The sequence below is a fragment of the Leiobunum rupestre genome, chromosome 5 (genome assembly GCF_980474605.1).
Source record: "Leiobunum rupestre chromosome 5, qqLeiRupe1.1.hap1, whole genome shotgun sequence".
NCBI classification, from domain to species: Eukaryota; Metazoa; Arthropoda; class Arachnida; order Opiliones; family Sclerosomatidae; genus Leiobunum; species Leiobunum rupestre.
This window is the reverse complement of record NC_143388.1, coordinates 29,063,807-29,083,983: the sequence shown is the minus strand read 5'-3', so window position 1 is coordinate 29,083,983 and position 20,177 is coordinate 29,063,807. Positions and strand designations below refer to the sequence as shown.

Below are 20,177 nucleotides of genomic sequence, written 5' to 3'. Positions count from 1 at the left end.
GGCACTATTATAGCCTCGGCGGGATTTTCGTAATTTTGGGATCGGAGCCCGAGAAGTTGGGCAAATGCCCAATTTACTATTTTTTGCGGTTTCGCTTTGTGTGGTTGATATTTTATTTAAAATTAAGTCCGATAACGTTAAAAAAAATATTTTTGGTAAGGTTAGGATTCAGCGGATATACAACTTCAGTTATATCAGTAAATATTAAATTTAAGTATAGTTTCCTGGTTAATTTACGGGACCCCAATTTTCGCGGTTTTATATTTTCGCCTAAAAGTCTACATAACGTTCTTTAATTTAAGTCCGATTTTCATGAGAGTTATATTTTTGAATAGCTGTGGTTTCCCTTAACCCTAGATTTGCAATTACGTTGCTTAATTTTAATTCTAAGTGAGGTTTTTTCGACAGCGTATGCGGACCCCCGCAACTTCCGACATGGTAAATCCGCGTGTCTATAGAGTTCTAAACGCCAGTTTCCCTCTCGCATTTTTCAAGGCCGTTCGCGCCGAGCTTTCAATGTGTTCCCAGAAGTAACAATAAGTGTGACCCCCAACGTTTTACGCACGTTTAACGCCCTTTTTACGCACGTCGTACGACAGGAAGTAGGTAAGTAAGATTTGATCAAAAATCACCAGTTTTGTTACTTCTAGGCCTATTCCAGCTTAGGTTGCAGCCGCGTTGGAAAAAGTTAATTTTAAGTGAGTTAATTAGCCATTTCGCGTCATACCTGAATTCTTTACGCGATGAAGCTATATTCGCATTCCATTGAAAGCCTGCCTGCAATAACAATAACGTATGAACAGGCGCGTAAAAAATAAGTGTGACCCTAAATATTTGTTATGCCCAGAAGTCAAGCATAAGTGTGCCACTAAATATTTTTTTGACCAGCTGCCGTACACACGATTGCTCGCGGTACGTTAGTGGTACAAAGGCGATTGATATCTCAATCGGTAGGCACTATTATAGCCTCGACGGGATTTTCGTAATTTTTGGGGTCGGAGCCCGAGAAGTGGGGCATTTGCCCCCTTTTAGTGTTTTTGGTCGATTGTCATATTTGAATTTCGTGCCAATTGATACAGGTGCCATCTAACTCGTTCGCGTTTCGCTACCTTATTTCCAAAACCAGATAACTCGAAAAACTTGGTTTTTATAAAAATTAATTAAATGAACGTGTTCGCGTTTCGCCACCTTATTTCCAAAACCAGGTAACTCGAAAAACTTGGACGTTAACTCGAAACGCTTGGTTTTTATACAAATTAATTTAAATGAACGTGTTCGCGTTTCGCCACCTTATTTCCAAAACTAGTTAACTCGAAACGCTTGGTTTTTATACAAATTAATTTAAATGAACGTGTTCGCGTTTCGCCACCTTATTTCCAAAACCAGGTAACTCGGAAAACTTGGTTTTTATAAAAATTAATTTAAATGAACGTGTTCGCGTTTCGCCACCTTATTTCCAAAACCAGTTAACTCGAAACGCTTGGTTTTTATACAAATTAATTTAAATGAACGTGTTCGCGTTTCGCCACCTTATTTCCAAAACCAGTTAACTCGAAACGCTTGGTTTTTATACAAATTAATTTAAATGAACGTGTTCGCGTTTCGCCACCTTATTTCCAAAACCAGGTAACTCGAAAAACTTGGACGTTAACTCGAAACGCTTGGTTTTTATACAAATTAATTTAAATGAACGTGTTCGCGTTTCGCCACCTTATTTCCAAAACCAGTTAACTCGAAACGCTTGGTTTTTATACAAATTAATTTAAATGAACGTGTTCGCGTTTCGCCACCTTATTTCCAAAACCAGGTAACTCGGAAAACTTGGTTTTTATAAAAATTAATTTAAATGAACGTGTTCGCGTTTCGCCACCTTATTTCCAAAACCAGTTAACTCGAAACGCTTGGTTTTTATACAAATTAATTTAAATGAACGTGTTCGCGTTTCGCCACCTTATTTCCAAAACCAGTTAACTCGAAACGCTTGGTTTTTATACAAATTAATTTAAATGAACGTGTTCGCGTTTCGCCACCTTATTTCCAAAACCAGGTAACTCGGAAAACTTGGTTTTTATAAAAATTAATTTAAATGAACGTGTTTGCGTTTCGCCACCTTATTTCCAAAACCAGTTAACTCGAAACGCTTGGTTTTTATACAAATTAATTTAAATGAACGTGTTCGCGTTTCGCCACCTTATTTCCAAAACCAGTTAACTCGAAACGCTTGGTTTTTATACAAATTATAACTCGAATAATTCTTTTCCGATAACATTCCTCTTGGGTTTATTAAGTTAATACATCAGTGGGATTGTGTGTACTCAAATGTCCGTGACATCTTGTTTCATATTACGACAAGAATTAAAGACAGTCGCTCTCTTTAAACATTTAAGTTTAAAACACGGCTGTTTTGTTTAAAAATTAGAAATCAATTTTATTTAAATCGGATTTTATTGATTTTAATATTTTTATTTTATACCTTTCTCGACAAATTGAATAATAATTTGAGTGAAATAACCATGGAAACTAAAATTTAAATTAACCTTAATTAAATGCAATTACTAATTAAGAACTAAATTTAATTTACTTTGTACTGAATTGACATTGCTAGAGAACCTATTTAAAGAAATCATTTTAAATCCGACAACCCTGGTTAAAATAAAGATTTAAGGATATTAAGAAACTGCAGATTATCAAAGTTTTAAATTAGCTGATTTATTGATACAGTTTGTGTCCTACTTTCCTTTAATTAATATTAAACTGTCTAGGTACATTAGAATTCTATATATCACAAAGTAAAGACGGACTTTAAATATTTCATAAAATTATTATTTGCAGAACTTATTGATTCAAGATTAAATAAATAGCTCAAAAATATCCCGACTGGGTGCTACCAGTATAAAAGTGAAAATTTAAATATGGAACCCCGTGAAATGAGAACAAAACACTTCTTCAGTGATACGGTCTGCGCAAGGGCAGCAATTGGAGCGCCATCTAGTATACGGAAATATAAACACATGGAATTTCCGTTCGTCAGTTTCTGCAAAACTTAATAGTATTCTGCGTTCGAAGCACTGCCGTAGATGGCGCCACAATAATTACAGGGATGATATTTAAAGTAAACCATAAGTAACATAGCCCAATTAAGTATGACAATTAGTAAAAAGTTTTATCGAATTGATTTTCAGTTATTACACAATCAAGGTTTAGCTCAACATAGAGCCCCTAGGGTTTAAATATGCCTAAGGAGAAATAGATTAACGGCCCACTAACCATAGATAACGGCCCACTAATCATAGAGAGATAACGGCCCACTAATCATAGAGAGATAACGGCCCACTAATCATAGAGAGATAACGGCCCACTAATCATAGAGAGATAACGGCCCACTAATCATAGAGAGATAACGGCCCACTAATCATAGAGAGATAACGGCCCACTAACCATAGAGAGATAACGGCCCACTAACCATAGAGAGATAACGGCCCACTAACCATAGAGAGATAACGGCCCACTAACCATAGAGAGATAACGGCCCACTACCAAAGACTAAAGCGTCAGTGTTGGAACAAATTCGGAATGAAAATTAGCATGCAAACAATAGGGAATGTCATATTATTTTAGTTATGACAAATCTACGTACGTCTTCATATTTCGGCGGTTTGGAAAGAAAATCCATCAGTTACTTCGTCAAACCTTCAAACACCGACAACTGAAATGATAAAACACGAAATTTATTAAAAAGGTAAATAACGAGACCAAAGCAACCGATAAAGTAGCATAAATAACGCGTAAAATAAAATTTTAAACAACCAAAAAAATATAGACCAGCAGTTAAAGGGAATATAACCTCAGGTATTTGGTGTGGAACACCAACGATTGCAGCTCTGGCCGCACTTGCCTTCGGCTTTAGAAATGTTTGGCGCCACTGTACAGGGATATTTGAAAAATTGAAGGGGTCTTCCGTAAAGATTGCTTTGCAGGTTATATTCCCTTTACGCAAACCCGTTCAAACTCAAACACACACATTTCATGTCTAAAAACATACGTAGTACCATAAGTAACAAAATAAGTATGACAATTAACGTTATTTACAACCAAACTGATTTTCATAGTTATTGCGTAATCAAGATGTTTTCTCAGCACAGAGCCCTCTAGTGTCTAAAATACGCGAGACTTCCGCTAAGCCGAAATATCTGGTTTCCGATAGATAGGCGGAATATTAGGCTACAATGATAAAAATTAAAAAAAGTTTTTCTCGGCGCCACGAGCTCGTGTTTTTTTATCACGCGTGATTCGCACGCGGGCTTCAAAACAAAGCCAAAGCCCCTCGCGACTCCAGAACGTGCTCTCCGATATTAGGTTTAAATTTTTATCAAAAAGTAGTCATCCAAAACGGTAAGTAGCGAGTCCAAGTCACAGCTTTAAGAGAGTATCAGTGCCGAAAAAAGGTTCGGTTAGAAAATTAGCATTAAAGCAATAGGAAGTATCATACTTATTGTCATTATGTTACTTATGGTAGTACGGTTAAAACTACAGTAAGTTAAATGTAAGTGTGCGATTATTATTCAACGCGTTCGATGCAACTACCGCCTCGGGAAATTTAGAAAAAAATTTAAAGTATTTTTTGTCTTAACCTTCTAAAAAGGTTTTCATACAGACAAAGCAAAAGATCAACCTCGATTTTATCTATCGTATTAAATTACCGTTCCAATTGTTCAAATGGTGATTAAAATGAAGGGCAATAGATAAAATAATTTACATTTTTCCGCGTACGGTCGCCTCCGAGGAACTATATTTCTTATTAAATTTAAAACGTGTTCACGTTTGTACACGATTTTATTAATTAATTTATTTTTAATTTTTAGATAAAATTAATTCAGGAAATAGTGTTTCAGAGTTCTGATGAGCACCACAAGGGCGAAACTGGCCTATTTTCTGAATCTCTGACTGATGATAATGTTCATTAAATAGAGTGCCAGCAGCTTGAAACCCTACGACGTCACCAATGTTAAACGTCTATTGAGAAAAAACGCGAGTTTTCATGACAACCACTACGGAAGCTACGGCTGTGACGTCACTAACTTTTAAAAACGCATTAACTGCTAGCACTCTATTTGCCTTATTCCAAAAATGGTACTTTTTAGTGTAAATAATAGCAGAATTTCATAATACAGTATTAATTTACAGGTCTTCCTAAGGTTATTCGCTTGAAACATATACCTAAGCAAGTTCTCGTGGATTTTACTAAAAAACAAGATGTTACGGACATTTAAGTACACACAATACCCCCGATGTATTAACAATATCAGGGTTCGTACAAAATTTCCGGAATCAAATTCCCCGACCTTTTGAAAACATTTTAAAATTCCCCGACCTTTTGAAAACATTTTAAAATTCCCCGACCTTTTGAAAACATTTTAAAATTCCCCGACCTTTTGAAAACATTTTAAAATTCCCCGACCTTTTGAAAACATTTTAAAATTCCCCGACCTTTTGAAAACATTTTAAAATTCCCCGACCTTTTGAAAACATTTTAAAATTCCCCGACCTTTTGAAAACATTTTAAAATTCCCCGACCTTTTGAAAACATTTTAAAATTCCCCGACCTTTTGAAAACATTTTAAAATTCCCCGACCTTTTGAAAACATTTTAAAATTCCCCGACCTTTTGAAAACATTTTAAAATTCCCCGACCTTTTGAAAACATTTTAAAATTCCCCGACCTTTTGAAAACATTTTAAAATTCCCCGACCATTTGAAAACATTTTAAAATTCCCCGACCATTTGAAAACATTTTAAAATTCCCCGACCATTTGAAAACATTTTAAAATTCCCCGACCATTTGAAAACATTTTAAAATTCCCCGACCTTTTGAAAACATTTTAAAATTCCCCGACCTTTTGAAAACATTTTAAAATTCCCCGACCTTTTGAAAACATTTTAAAATTCCCCGACCTTTTGAAAACATTTTAAAATTCCCCGACCTTTTGAAAACATTTTAAAATTCCCCGACCTTTTGAAAACATTTTCAAATTCCCCGACCTTTTGAAAACATTTTCAAATTCCCCGACCTTTCCAAGTTTTCCAGGTCGTATACGCACCCTGTATATTTCAAATATTAAATTTAAATTAAATAAATTTCCAATCATCTTGTACATTAACTTAAAAAAAAGTCCAGACCAATTTTATCGAAAAATAATTTTTCGAATTAACTGGCTTTGGAAATAAAGTAGCGCAACGTGAACACCTCGGTGAACACGTAAATTTAAATTAAATTTTAGACGAAGTGAATTTTTCGAGTTACCTGTAACAAATGTTAACAATGCCGACGAGGGCAAGATGCATGTATTTCATCATGTGCCAGAAATCGTGCGGACACCATACGTGAAACTAACACACACAAATCCCCTAGAATTGTGTTGAAGAATAGTGTACACATCAGAGATGCGGATAATTTCGGTACAACGTAATATTTTTCGAACTTGCATTATTTACCATATTTACCAGTGATATTATGAAAGTGGTATTTTAGGAAAACACTCTTTGGTTTAATCGCGAATAATAGCCTTTCTCGTTTGAACACCTTGTACAATAGCCCACCGAGAATAACTTACCCCAAAATCTCGCTATTCCAATTATCGAGAATATTTAAAATTATGTTTACTAAAAACGAATGAAATAAAATATGACAAAGACCGTTTAGAATTTGTTATCAAGAATTTTTAAAATAAAACTACAAACCAAGAATGTATTTATTTATACTCAGGGAGAATGAATATGTCGAGACTATCGACGGACACGTTGAGGCCCTAACCCCGTCACGCTAAAGGGGGGGGGAGGGGAGGAAAAAGGAGGCGGTCTTATTTTTTGCGTCCTCGCAGCAGCGTTAATCTCGTCGAAAAACGTAATTTTTAAGAACCAATGAGATTGCAGTATTATTTGATTTTATTAGAGCGGAGGAGCATACCGGGGCCCCCAACGGGTGGAATTGGAGAAACGCTAAAAATTATCTCGACATATTCATTCTCCCTGAGTATAAATAAATACATTCTTGTACGAACTAAGTTAATAATTATATTACGCATAAGTGTGTCAGTTACATTTTTACTTATCTTGTGCCATTTCTGGAATGACCACGTAATTTAGATGGACTTCAGACTAAGTCATTGGGGTTAATTACTTAAAACGTGCTCTTTGCCTCGTCGTCACAGTGAACGTGTTCGTAGAACTGACACATGATAATTTGAATTTCAGTTTGCTTATTTTTATCGCTAGAGGCGCTTATATTTTTACGTATGACGTCTTCCTACATCGATCCACACTTTGGTAGTAGGGTAAGTACCATTATCGCGACGCAAAATCGAGATAATTACCGTTATCGCGACGTAAAATCGAGATAATTACCATTCTCGTTGTGCAAAATCAGAATTATTACCATTCTCGTTGTGCAAAATCAGAATTATTACCATTCTCGTTGTGCAAAATCAGAATTATTACCATTCTCGTTGTGCAAAATCAGAATTATTACCATTCTCGTTGTGCAAAATCAGAATTATTACCATTCTCGTTGTGCAAAATCAGAATTATTACCATTCTCGTTGTGCAAAATCAGAATTATTACCATTCTCGTTGTGCAAAATCAGAATTATTACCATTCTCGTTGTGCAAAATCAGAATTATTACCATTCTCGTTGTGCAAAATCAGAATTATTACCATTCTCGTTGTGCAAAATCAGAATTATTACCATTCTCGTTGTGCAAAATCAGAATTATTACCATTCTCGTTGTGCAAAATCAGAATTATTACCATTCTCGTTGTGCAAAATCAAAATTATTACCATTCTCGTTGTGCAAAATCAGAATTATTACCATTCTCGTTGTGCAAAATCAGAATTATTACCATTCTCGTTGTGCAAAATCAGAATTATTACCATTCTCGTTGTGCAAAATCAGAATTATTACCATTCTCGTTGTGCAAAATCAGAATTATTACCATTCTCGTTGTGCAAAATCAAAATTATTACCATTCTCGTTGTGCAAAATCAAAATTATTACCATTCTCGTTGTGCAAAATCAAAATTATTACCATTCTCGTTATGCAAAATCAAAATTATTACCATTCTCGTAATGCAAAATCAGAATTACTGGGAAAACTAACGAATATGTTAGCTTGTTTTCTACTAATAGATACACTTATGGAAAATAATTATGGACTCACGCTATAAATATTGAAATGGGTTTCCATCAAGTCAAAACAATCTTGGAGCTTGGTATTAAAGCAAGTGTCGGCTCGACGTGAATTAGCTCTTTTTAGTTTCACATCTATTATATGACTGAAATGTAGTAGAAGTAGTAGTGGTAGTTGGTGGTAGATGAAATGTAGTATATAGTAGTAGTAGTAGTAGTTGGTGTTAGATGTCATAATTTTGCAACACCTTTCATAACTTTTTGAGGGATTCGTATCAACATGATTCTGCGAACATATAACTCTAAACAGTACCGTTGCAAATAATAAATAAATTTCGCTTTTAAATACGAATGACTGTACCTTCTTCCGCGATGACGATGACTCGAGTTAATAGGCGAAACTATAAAGTCCAGGGGGGCTGAAAAGATGGTAGTCACGTGACTTTGTCGAGAACGGCAACGCCATCTATCCTAAGAATTACGAACTATTATTTATTTTATTTTGCTAATAGCGGTTTAAATTTTGATTGATTCATCTAAATTATCTAATTATTATTATTGTTTACCCTACTTCCAAAACCAGGTATCTAAAACAGTTCAGTTTGGGAAATTATCATTACCTTCGACGAAAACGATACCTATGTCGCGTTGATTGGCTCGTTTGAAAATTGACTATAAATTTAATTATTATTAATTTTTAACAATATATTTATATGGGATATATAATTTAGGTCCACTAACAAAGAGACATCCCGAAGTGTAACCCACCGATTTTGTTCAAACTCGGGGGATTGGTAGACCTTCGTGTAACTTGAAAAATCCTAAAGGGAATTTATTCAATGGGCAACCGTTTTGCCATGGCAACGAAAAATGTTTTTGACAACACAAAACATTTTCCCATTGAAAATAGCATGGGATTTTGACCTCAAATTGATCAAAAGTTGATCAGTTTTGATGTTTTCTTTGTCAATTTTTATCTATTTTTTCTATTTTTGGCATTTTAGAATTTATGAAATTTGTTAAATTTTTTTCACAGGGGGGCCCTAGGAATCGATCAGGAATTGATTACGACGCTAACGAGTAATAGAAACGACTGTCCTACAATAAAACCTGGTTTTCACTAAGGAAAAAACATTACACAACGAGCGTTGAAGTAAAAATTCCCGTTAGGCCTAATACATTTTGTGTCGACGTTCGCAGTTGGTGTTTTTGGGCTTTAGATTCTAACACAAGAAGAACGCAGCTGGCCTTTAAACACGCTAACGCAGCGTTGTGTACCATTTCATTGGACGAGCCTTTACGCCGAACGTTTTACGGAAAGGGGGAAAACAATTTCCGAATTTTCCCCTTCCGACGCCAGCAAGCGCTAAAGCGTCTAACCAATTAAAAATGTACGCAAGAAAATCCACGACTTGACGGGTTGCGTTCTTCTTGTGTGGGGTGCTGTGTTTGTTGCCCCTAGATGCTAGCGTCTATTAGTAAATTTTTTTCATGATGTAATAGTTCTAGAAACGGTTACATGGAGCTCGGAGCGTCGACGTTTATTTTTCTCATGTAACCGCACGAATGTCGACGTTCGGAGAGATACGTCGACTTAACGAAAACAACCTCGAACCGTCGATTTAACGCCTTACGTCGACGTTCGGCGCTGCATGTAACCTCTTTACAACGACGTTTCCTTGGCCAGTAGGGTTTTCTACTACGATCCGACTATTTTTTATCAGTTTCGATTTAAAAAGTAGTTTTTATTTATTATACGAATTTCACTAATAATTACTAATATTATTATTGTCACTATTAATTACTATTATTACTGTTATTACTGTTTTCACAGTTATTTAACTAATACAGGGTTGCCACAAAATTTTGACATTCAAATTCCCTGACTATTCCCTGTTTCCCCTGACCATGTTAAGAGATTTTCCCTGACTTCATAAGGCTAATTTTTTTATATTTTACTTTTATCAGAAGTTAATAAATTTAAATGGACTTATATTCCAGTAAAAAGGTTATTGCAATGTTGAAAAAATTTGCCAAACTTCCAAGGAAATAAATGATAATCATAGAGTTGATCATAGATCTATAGTAAAATTACCTTCAAAAAGTGCCATGACAAAATTGAATTCCATGACTTTTCCCTGAATCTTTACAAATTCTTAAAATTCCCTGACATTTTAGGCCCATTTTGAAATTCCCTGATTTTTCCATAATTTCCCTGACGTGTGGCAACCCTGTAATACATAATTTTTTTAAATTATAACGGTGCATTAGAGTTTAACTTTTCTACTATTTTACAATATATCGGTTTTAACTTAAAGGGGCTCCAAAGTTCGGTGGCAAAATGTGTGTAAAGTGCGAAATTTACGGTTAACTCTGCCCGCCTCTGCCAAGGCCGAGTGAGGGGTTGGGGGGGTTGGGGGGGGGGGGGAATGAAAAGCATGCTCAATTTTCTTTTTTTTTGGCCACCGAACTTTGGAGCCCCTTTAAAATACTTATTTTTTGTTAACACGTATAACTATAATTTATTGTTTTTTTGCATATTTAAATATAAATAGCATTTAATATCCTACCAAAAAAAACCCGTTCGGGAAAAACGTAAGGGAACGTCGACGTTTATTTTTCTCATGTAACCGCGGGGAGATACGTCGACTTAACGAAAAATACCTCGAACGGTCGACTTAACGCCTTACGTCGACGTCCGGCGCTGCGTGTAACCCCTCAACGACGACGTTCCCTTGGCTAGTAGGGATTTTTCCTACCGCATATCCGACTGTTCCGAAATAAATTCGTTTTAATTTGAGTTTTTTTATATTATTTACTATTTATATTTATATAATAATTATATAAATATTATTTTATATACTTTATTTTATTTCCTATTAATTTATAAATAATTTAAAATATTTCGAAACAATTTACTAACTACAAATCGCAATTTATAATTTTTGAAACTTTTTAAATTATACTGAAAATATAATGAACATAATTTATAATTAATTTATATAATAAATTAATCAACGTATGAAAGATGTCATTTTATATATTATTATTATATGAAATACTTGATATATTCAAGAATGTATTTATTTATACCTAGGGAGAATGTCTATGTTGAGACGGTTTATAGCCTTTCTCTCAATCCACCCGTTGGTCCCCCCAGTACGCTCCTCCGCTTAAAATAAAACGAATAGTCCCGGTATTTCATTGGCTGCTTAAAATTTACGTCACCTAACGCGATGGAAATCAAACGCCGGTGACGTTTTGTCTTCCCCCCCGCGCGAGATGGGGGAAAGGCGTTCAACGTGCCCGGCGATTGTCGCAACATAATCATTCTTCCTAATAATAAATAAATACATTCTTGATATATTATTATTATATGAAATACTTGATATATTTATATTTAAAAATGTATTATTTTATAATTGAATAGAAATCGAAACTTTACTTAAAATTATATACAAATAAAACGCAAGTAAAGTATATTTTTTCGGAACGTCGACGTTCCCTTACGTCGACGTTCAGAGCCCCATGTAACCGTAGTCCATGTTTTCTCCCAAAAAACGTTTTGAAAACTCGACAGAAGCCCGCGAAGGTTCACATTTCAGGCGAATAACATCAGCAGGATGAGTAGAGCTCGGCGGAACAGATAAATTAACCAACAAAATATCGATTATTCATAAAAATTGCGATTAACTGTTTATTTATGGATATTATTCGCGGTTATAAAGCGATTTATTATGCAAAAATAAATTTTCATTCGGATAATTTTCGGTTATGGATAAAAACCAAACGATGAGTGCTTCTCTCAATAGGCCTTGTTATAAAGTAACTATGGACTTATTGTTTGGATGTTGCTGCTGCGTCACGGGTGACGTATCGATGACGTTTTACTACGAAAAGCCCTGGACATAAGAGTAAATTTGGCGACGCACCCTGTTTATAAGTATAAACTCAGACTGAACTGAACTTCTACGTTTTCGTGACGAATGAGCTACATAAAAACCAGGGGTACGTTCAGTCAAGGATCCTATATGTTAGAAGGATAGGTAGCCCTCCGTGTTTTCAAAACGCCAGCAGCGCCGTCGATATTAAGAGAGCTTCTAAACGTGGGACGTCTCGTTTCTATTCCCTCGAGGACAAATTTTGCCGGTTCTTCCTCCATGTTTTGTCCTTGAAGGAATCTAAAGACGGATTCTCTATCGCGCATGACCACCGACATTTTTCGTCCCTCGCCTCATATCCTTCTAACATATAGGATCCTTGGTTCAGTAACGCAAATCTAGGAACAAAAAGTGCTTGCTTGATGAGCGCTTGTCGTCATAGTGACGTAGGAAGTTACTGAACGGGGTTATTTCTAGTCGGCACTGTTTTTAAAGATGGTGGCGATAAATGTTACGGGGCCCGAAAATCAGAGGAAGCGAAAAATATTATTGATCCAAAGCCACAGTTAACCAAGGCTTAACATTTTTTACTGAGAAGTTCAATTAAATGGTAACAACTTTTAAAAAAATAAGCAAACCAGTTAAAAGTTAGTCTTGATCATTTATTGAAACTATCGTTTCGTAAAGCAAACCAGTAGAATTGTTGATTAAAACTACAGTTATATAATTTTAACTCCTCCGCCAGCTAAACTGTAAACACCGACGCGTTTGACGTCAAGACATCAAAAAAAAACCTTCTCACCGAGATCTTGGAAGCGGGTTTTTTGGATGATAATCGGATTTCAATCCGACCCATCGTGAAACGGAAACACGAAAAACTGTACTGGCATCGATTACTCATCCATGTTTTTGTTGAGCGTTACTGAACGTAAGTTCAGCAAGCATAGTTTATTTTATGGAAAGTCCTATTTTGCCAAATAAGAGAAAATAGTTACCTTGCGCAAAAACTCCGCGACCGACTATCATTAACCGAAAACGCTCAATGTAATACTTGTTAATATTATGTTACTTATGATATAACCTGGGATATTATTAAAATTTCTTTCGATTGTAGTATTATAATACTAGTGTCGTTAATTTTCCAGAAAAATAAAATGCGGAAAAATTTCTAAAAAATTTCCGCAAATCGGAAAAATAAAAAACTGAAACAAATTACTTTTTAAGGGTTTTTAATGTTTTTATCTTTTTATCGATATAAAATGTCTAATATCAGTAAACATACTACAAAACATTAATAGTGTTACATTGTTAAACAGTTTAAACTAGTCTAGAGGTTTAGTTTTACTTTTAGATTCGAAAAATTAGGCGAAAATGCCGCTTTATTTAATTTTGCAAATAATATTAGACTAATCATGGAATTAAAACATTTTATTTTTTTCGGAAAAATACGGAAAATTTTCCGACTTACAACACTGTAGTTTCCGCAACTTAAATGTTATTAACAGTGCAGTATTAACCCATGGCAGTGCCCCAAGGCTTCGAAATTCTTGGGCACCTCAACATCCCCCCCCCCCCCCCGTGATGCATGGGCCCCTGCTCTTGGTGTGCCCCTATGCTTCAGTCTACTCAGCCTTGGCGCTATGGATAATGCGGCACTGGTTATTTAATTGACGAATCGAAAGTTAATTATATTTTTTATGTTAAATTTAAAATGTATAATATTATGTTACTAATGATTTAATCTTGTATATAAAAGTTTCATCATAAGACTAAATAATTAGAGATATAATGAAGCTGAATTATATTTTTATGTTCAATCTAAAAATGAGAATATTTCCTCGTCCTTCGTGCTTCTGCGAAGAATCGACCTTGAGAAGACCTCAGATGGATATGGGTTTATAGGTTACGGTTAAATGGATTCATTATCCTGTACCAGTGTACTGTTTACCGTTTGTATTAACGGACGATGACGGGACGTATTGGGAGAAAATAGATTCACAAACGGGTGTACAGTCGTTCTTACATAACCTTCAAGAATATAAACATTTACGAAATGAGCAATTTTGTAGAGTAAGGGTCGAAAAGGTCGAAATAACAACTTTTAGCCAATACGACTACACGATTTTCAAATCAAGAAATCGTTTTATTGTATCCCACTTCTATTGTACTCAACTTTGGATCTCCGAAGAATTTTTAAAAAAAATTAATTATTTTATCTGCCGATATTTTTAAGAACAAGATTTTTATTTGTAATCCAGATGATTCCAAGTTTTTACTGGGGATGCACCGATATGGGTACAGCCGATATATCGGCTATTCGTGGCCGATAATATTGCCCAATATATCGGCGGTAATATCAGACCATATATCTATCATAACAGTAGTGTATATGATAAAATCATTGTAAAAGACGGTTCAGTACACTGTCATACCATTTTATTCTAATTTTTCACGAAAAAGGTTTGCAAGAGCATATCCGAATATATTTATTTTCATTTTACGTGATACATATTTTCTATCACAAATCGAACATCGTTGTTTTTTAATTGTTTACACTCGTAATCACGGGATTCTACTACTGAATTTTGTACGCGGGTACTTACACGGTTTTAAAAATACGCGCTCACTCTTATCCTTTAGAATGCGCGCTAAATTGGCATCGCCAAATTATCTAGCAATGATATTAAAAGAATCAATTTGGTAGGATAGTGGGGACTATAGTATCTACCAGATGCAGTGGGGGAAAAATCAGAGAGTACCATAGTCCATGACGTCACAGACTAGGTACGATAAAATTATCGTTCAGAATAACAGGGCTCCCACTCAAATCTTCAATTTTTTTATAGGAAAAATAGGATTATTTTTCTAAAAATATAGGACTTTATAGGACTATTTTTACATAATTATAGGATTTCATAGGACTATATATGCTATTTAATTTACTAACTTTATGCATTTAAAAATCAAATCTATATTTACAGGAATAAATCTTTGATTTTCACTTATAAAAACTATTTAACCATTTTATCACAAAAATATACTAGTAGCTAACCATATTAACAATAACAAATGAATAGACTAGAATGACTTTGTATAGGAATTTATCCTATAGCTAAATCTAGCAATTTAACTGAGTGGCTGGATTTGAAATGAGCAAAATATCAAAATTATAGGATTTTATAGGACTTTTGGGGGATTTTGCTAAAAATATAGGATGTTATAGGACATTTTTGAAAATATAGGATGTTATAGGACATTTTTGAAAATATAGGATGTTATAGGACATTTTTGAAAATATAGGATGTTATAGGACATTTTTGAAAATATAGGATTTTATAGGACATTTTTGAAAATATAGGATTTTATAGGACATTTTTGAAAATATAGGATTTTATAGGACATTTTTGAAAATATAGGATTTTATAGGACATTTTTGAAAATATAGGATTTTATAGGACATTTTTGAAAATATAGGATGTTATAGGACATTTTTGAAAATATAGGATGTTATAGGACATTTTTGAAAATATAGGATTTTATAGGACATTTTTGAAAATATAGGATTTTATAGGACATTTTTGAAAATATAGGATTTTATAGGACATTTTTGAAAATATAGGATTTTATAGGACATTTTTGAAAATATAGGATTTTATAGGGCATTTTTGAAAATATAGGATGTTATAGGGCATTTTTGAAAATATAGGATTTTATAGGGCATTTTTGAAAATATAGGATTTTATAGGACATTTTTGAAAATATAGGATTTTATAGGACATTTTTGAAAATATAGGATTTTATAGGACATTTTTGAAAATATAGGATTTTATAGGACATTTTTGAAAATAGGATGTTATAGGACATTTTTGAAAATAGGATGTTATAGGACATTTTTGAAAATATAGGATGTTATAGGGCATTTTTGAAAATATAGGATTTTATAGGACATTTTTGAAAATATAGGATTTTATAGGACATTTTTGAAAATATAGGATGTTATAGGGCATTTTTGAAAATATAGGATGTTATAGGGCATTTTTGAAAATATAGGATTTTATAGGACATTTTTGAAAATATAGGATTTTATAGGACATTTTTGAAAATATAGGATGTTATAGGACATTTTTGAAAATATAGGATGTTATAGGAATTATAGGACCTCTGGGGTCCCTGGAATAACAGCCGCAGCGGGGCGCTGCACATAAATTTCCTTTATATATTAAATACATTTAACGACGGTATTTCATCAAGTGAGTTACATTTTCGGAAAAGCCATCATCAAATGAACGAGAAAATTTATAGAAGTTCAGTTTCTATTCCGAAAATCTATTTGCAACTTACTCTTTAACTTCTCTTTGTTGACAGAGTAACGTTGAGGGTGATTTTTTTCAATGTCAAAATAATTATCTTCAGAAATGAAGCGAGAGTTAATTTAATTATCACGCGCTATTTCAACTTTTGAATGACTTCTTTATTTTGAATAAGCCTTGACCTCAAGCTAAAACTAGCTGGCGAAGATGATTTCTGGTTAGCCGCCAGTAAATCTAGCTTTTCAATGCCGCTTAAAATATTATATAGTTCAGTAACTTTAGAATTTATCTTTGGAAAAATTGTAACCGTGCTGAGATTTTGTAAATCTAATTAACAGGACCGGAAACTATCCCTACGCCCCCTTTGGTTCGCCATTGAAACCTAGTTAGGTAGCGGCTAAAGCAGACGCTATTAGTTTTTCCTCATCGTTATTCGTAAATTTGACTTGATAAATAATGATACTTGCATTTTAATATAATTTTTGAATCGTTTGCTTATATTTTAATAAGTTTATTTAAGAAAAACGTTTTAATGACTTTTGAATTTGTCTGTAGCAGACGCTAGATCATAGGCGATACCTCATAAGCTATCGCCGTTACGCCACCTAGACTCGTTTCGGTCGCGAATAAAGTTATTTTGATCTTGCCCAACCTGTTCAAACGGGAAAGAAAAAATATGTAACGCGAATTACAATTTTAACGAATATATTTTTAATATTAATAAACCATGAAGTATCAGTCGTGTGTTAAAAACGTATTTCAATTTATTTAAAGTACACCCTAGTCACAAATTTCAATTTATATGATAAAATTTTGGTTTTAATTGATTTTTTATAGTTTCACGCGTGTTTTTGTATCCCTGTACACCGATGGGCGGGTCACTTCCTTGATTAACGACGCACCCCTCAAGAGACTAACTCCGATTAAATTTAATTAACTCCGATTAAATTTAATTAACTCCGATTAAATTTAATTAACTCCGATTAAATTTAATTAACTCCGATTAAATTTAATTAACTCCGATTAAATTTAATTAACTCCGATTAAATTTAATTAACTCCGATTAAATTTAATTAACTCCGATTAAATTTAATTAACTCCGATTAAATTTAATTAACTCCGATTAAATTTAATTAACTCCGATTAAATTTAATTAACTCCGATTAAATTTAATTAACTCCGATTAAATTTAATTAACTCCGATTAAATTTAATTAACTCCGATTAAATTTAATTAACTCCGATTAAATTTAATTAACTCCGATTAAATTTAATTAACTCCGATTAAATTTAATTAACTCCGATTAAATTTAATTAACTCCGATTAAATTTAATTAACTCCGATTAAATTTAATTAACTCCGATTAAATTTAATTAACTCCGATTAAATTTAATTAACTCCGATTAAATTTAATTAACTCCGATTAAATTTAATTAACTCCGATTAAATTTAATTAACTCCGATTAAATTTAATTAACTCCGATTAAATTTAATTAACTCCGATTAAATTTAATTAACTCCGATTAAATTTAATTAACTCCGATTAAATTTAATTAACTCCGATTAAATTTAATTAACTCCGATTAAATTTAATTAACTCCGATTAAATTTAATTAACTCCGATTAAATTTAATTAACTCCGATTAAATTTAATTAACTCCGATTAAATTTAATTAACTCCGATTAAATTTAATTAACTCCGATTAAATTTAATTAACTCCGATTAAATTTAATTAACTCCGATTAAATTTAATTAACTCCGATTAAATTTAATTAACTCCGATTAAATTTAATTAACTCCGATTAAATTTAATTAACTCCGATTAAATTTAATTAACTCCGATTAAATTTAATTAACTCCGATTAAATTTAATTAACTCCGATTAAATTTAATTAACTCCGATTAAATTTAATTAACTCCGATTAAATTTAATTAACTCCGATTAAATTTAATTAACTCCGATTAAATTTAATTAACTCCGATTAAATTTAATTAACTCCGATTAAATTTAATTAACTCCGATTAAATTTAATTAACTCCGATTAAATTTAATTAACTCCGATTAAATTTAATTAACTCCGATTAAATTTAATTAACTCCGATTAAATTTAATTAACTCCGATTAAATTTAATTAACTCCGATTAAATTTAATTAACTCCGATTAAATTTAATTAACTCCGATTAAATTTAATTAACTCCGATTAAATTTAATTAACTCCGATTAAATTTAATTAACTCCGATTAAATTTAATTAACTCCGATTAAATTTAATTAACTCCGATTAAATTTAATTAACTCCGATTAAATTTAATTAACTCCGATTAAATTTAATTAACTCCGATTAAATTTAATTAACTCCGATTAAATTTAATTAACTCCGATTAAATTTAATTAACTCCGATTAAATTTAATTAACTCCGATTAAATTTAATTAACTCCGATTAAATTTAATTAACTCCGATTAAATTTAATTAACTCCGATTAAATTTAATTAACTCCGATTAAATTTAATTAACTCCGATTAAATTTAATTAACTCCGATTAAATTTAATTAACTCCGATTAAATTTAATTAACTCCGATTAAATTTAATTAACTCCGATTAAATTTAATTAACTCCGATTAAATTTAATTAACTCCGATTAAATTTAATTAACTCCGATTAAATTTAATTAACTCCGATTAAATTTAATTAACTCCGATTAAATTTAATTAACTCCGATTAAATTTAATTAACTCCGATTAAATTTAATTAACTCCGATTAAATTTAATTAACTCCGATTAAATTTAATTAACTCCGATTAAATTTAATTAACTCCGATTAAATTTAATTAACTCCGATTAAATTTAATTAACTCCGATTAAATTTAATTAACTCCGATTAAATTTAATTAACTCCGATTAAATTTAATTAACTCCGATTAAATTTAATTAACTCCGATTAAATTTAATTAACTCCGATTAAATTTAATTAACTCCGATTAAATTTAATTAACTCCGATTAAATTTAATTAACTCCGATTAAATTTAATTAACTCCGATTAAATTTAATTAACTCCGATTAAATTTAATTAACTCCGATTAAATTTAATTAACTCCGATTAAATTTAATTAACTCCGATTAAATTTAATTAACTCCGATTAAATTTAATTAACTCCGATTAAATTTAATTAACTCCGATTAAATTTAATTAACTCCGATTAAATTTAATTAACTCCGATTAAATTTAATTAACTCCGATTAAATTTAATTAACTCCGATTAAATTTAATTAACTCCGATTAAATTTAATTAACTCCGATTAAATTTAATTAACTCCGATTAAATTTAATTAACTCCGATTAAATTTAATTAACTCCGATTAAATTTAATTAACTCCGATTAAATTTAATTAACTCCGATTAAATTTAATTAACTCCGATTAAATTTAATTAACTCCGATTAAATTTAATTAACTCCGATTAAATTTAATTAACTCCGATTAAATTTAATTAACTCCGATTAAATTTAATTAACTCCGATTAAATTTAATTAACTCCGATTAAATTTAATTAACTCCGATTAAATTTAATTAACTCCGATTAAATTTAATTAACTCCGATTAAATTTAATTAACTCCGATTAAATTTAATTAACTCCGATTAAATTTAATTAACTCCGATTAAATTTAATTAACTCCGATTAAATTTAATTAACTCCGATTAAATTTAATTAACTCCGATTAAATTTAATTAACTCCGATTAAATTTAATTAACTCCGATTAAATTTAATTAACTCCGATTAAATTTAATTAACTCCGA

The 20,177-nt window shown here is 32.1% G+C and overlaps 1 protein-coding gene across 2 annotated transcripts in view; it reads right to left on the bottom strand.

The window, feature by feature from the left end:
• LOC149944056 (E3 ubiquitin-protein ligase MARCHF8-like) overlaps positions 1-20,177 on the bottom strand; it is a 71,488-nt gene that overhangs the window by 36,348 nt on the left and 14,963 nt on the right. For both annotated transcript variants that reach the window (XM_090174718.1, XM_090174719.1), the window contains exon 2: positions 3,638-3,706. In XM_090174718.1, the coding sequence (XP_090030844.1) occupies positions 3,638-3,673 (36 nt within the window). In that variant the 5' untranslated portion in view covers positions 3,674-3,706. The remainder of the gene's footprint in view (positions 1-3,637; positions 3,707-20,177) is intronic.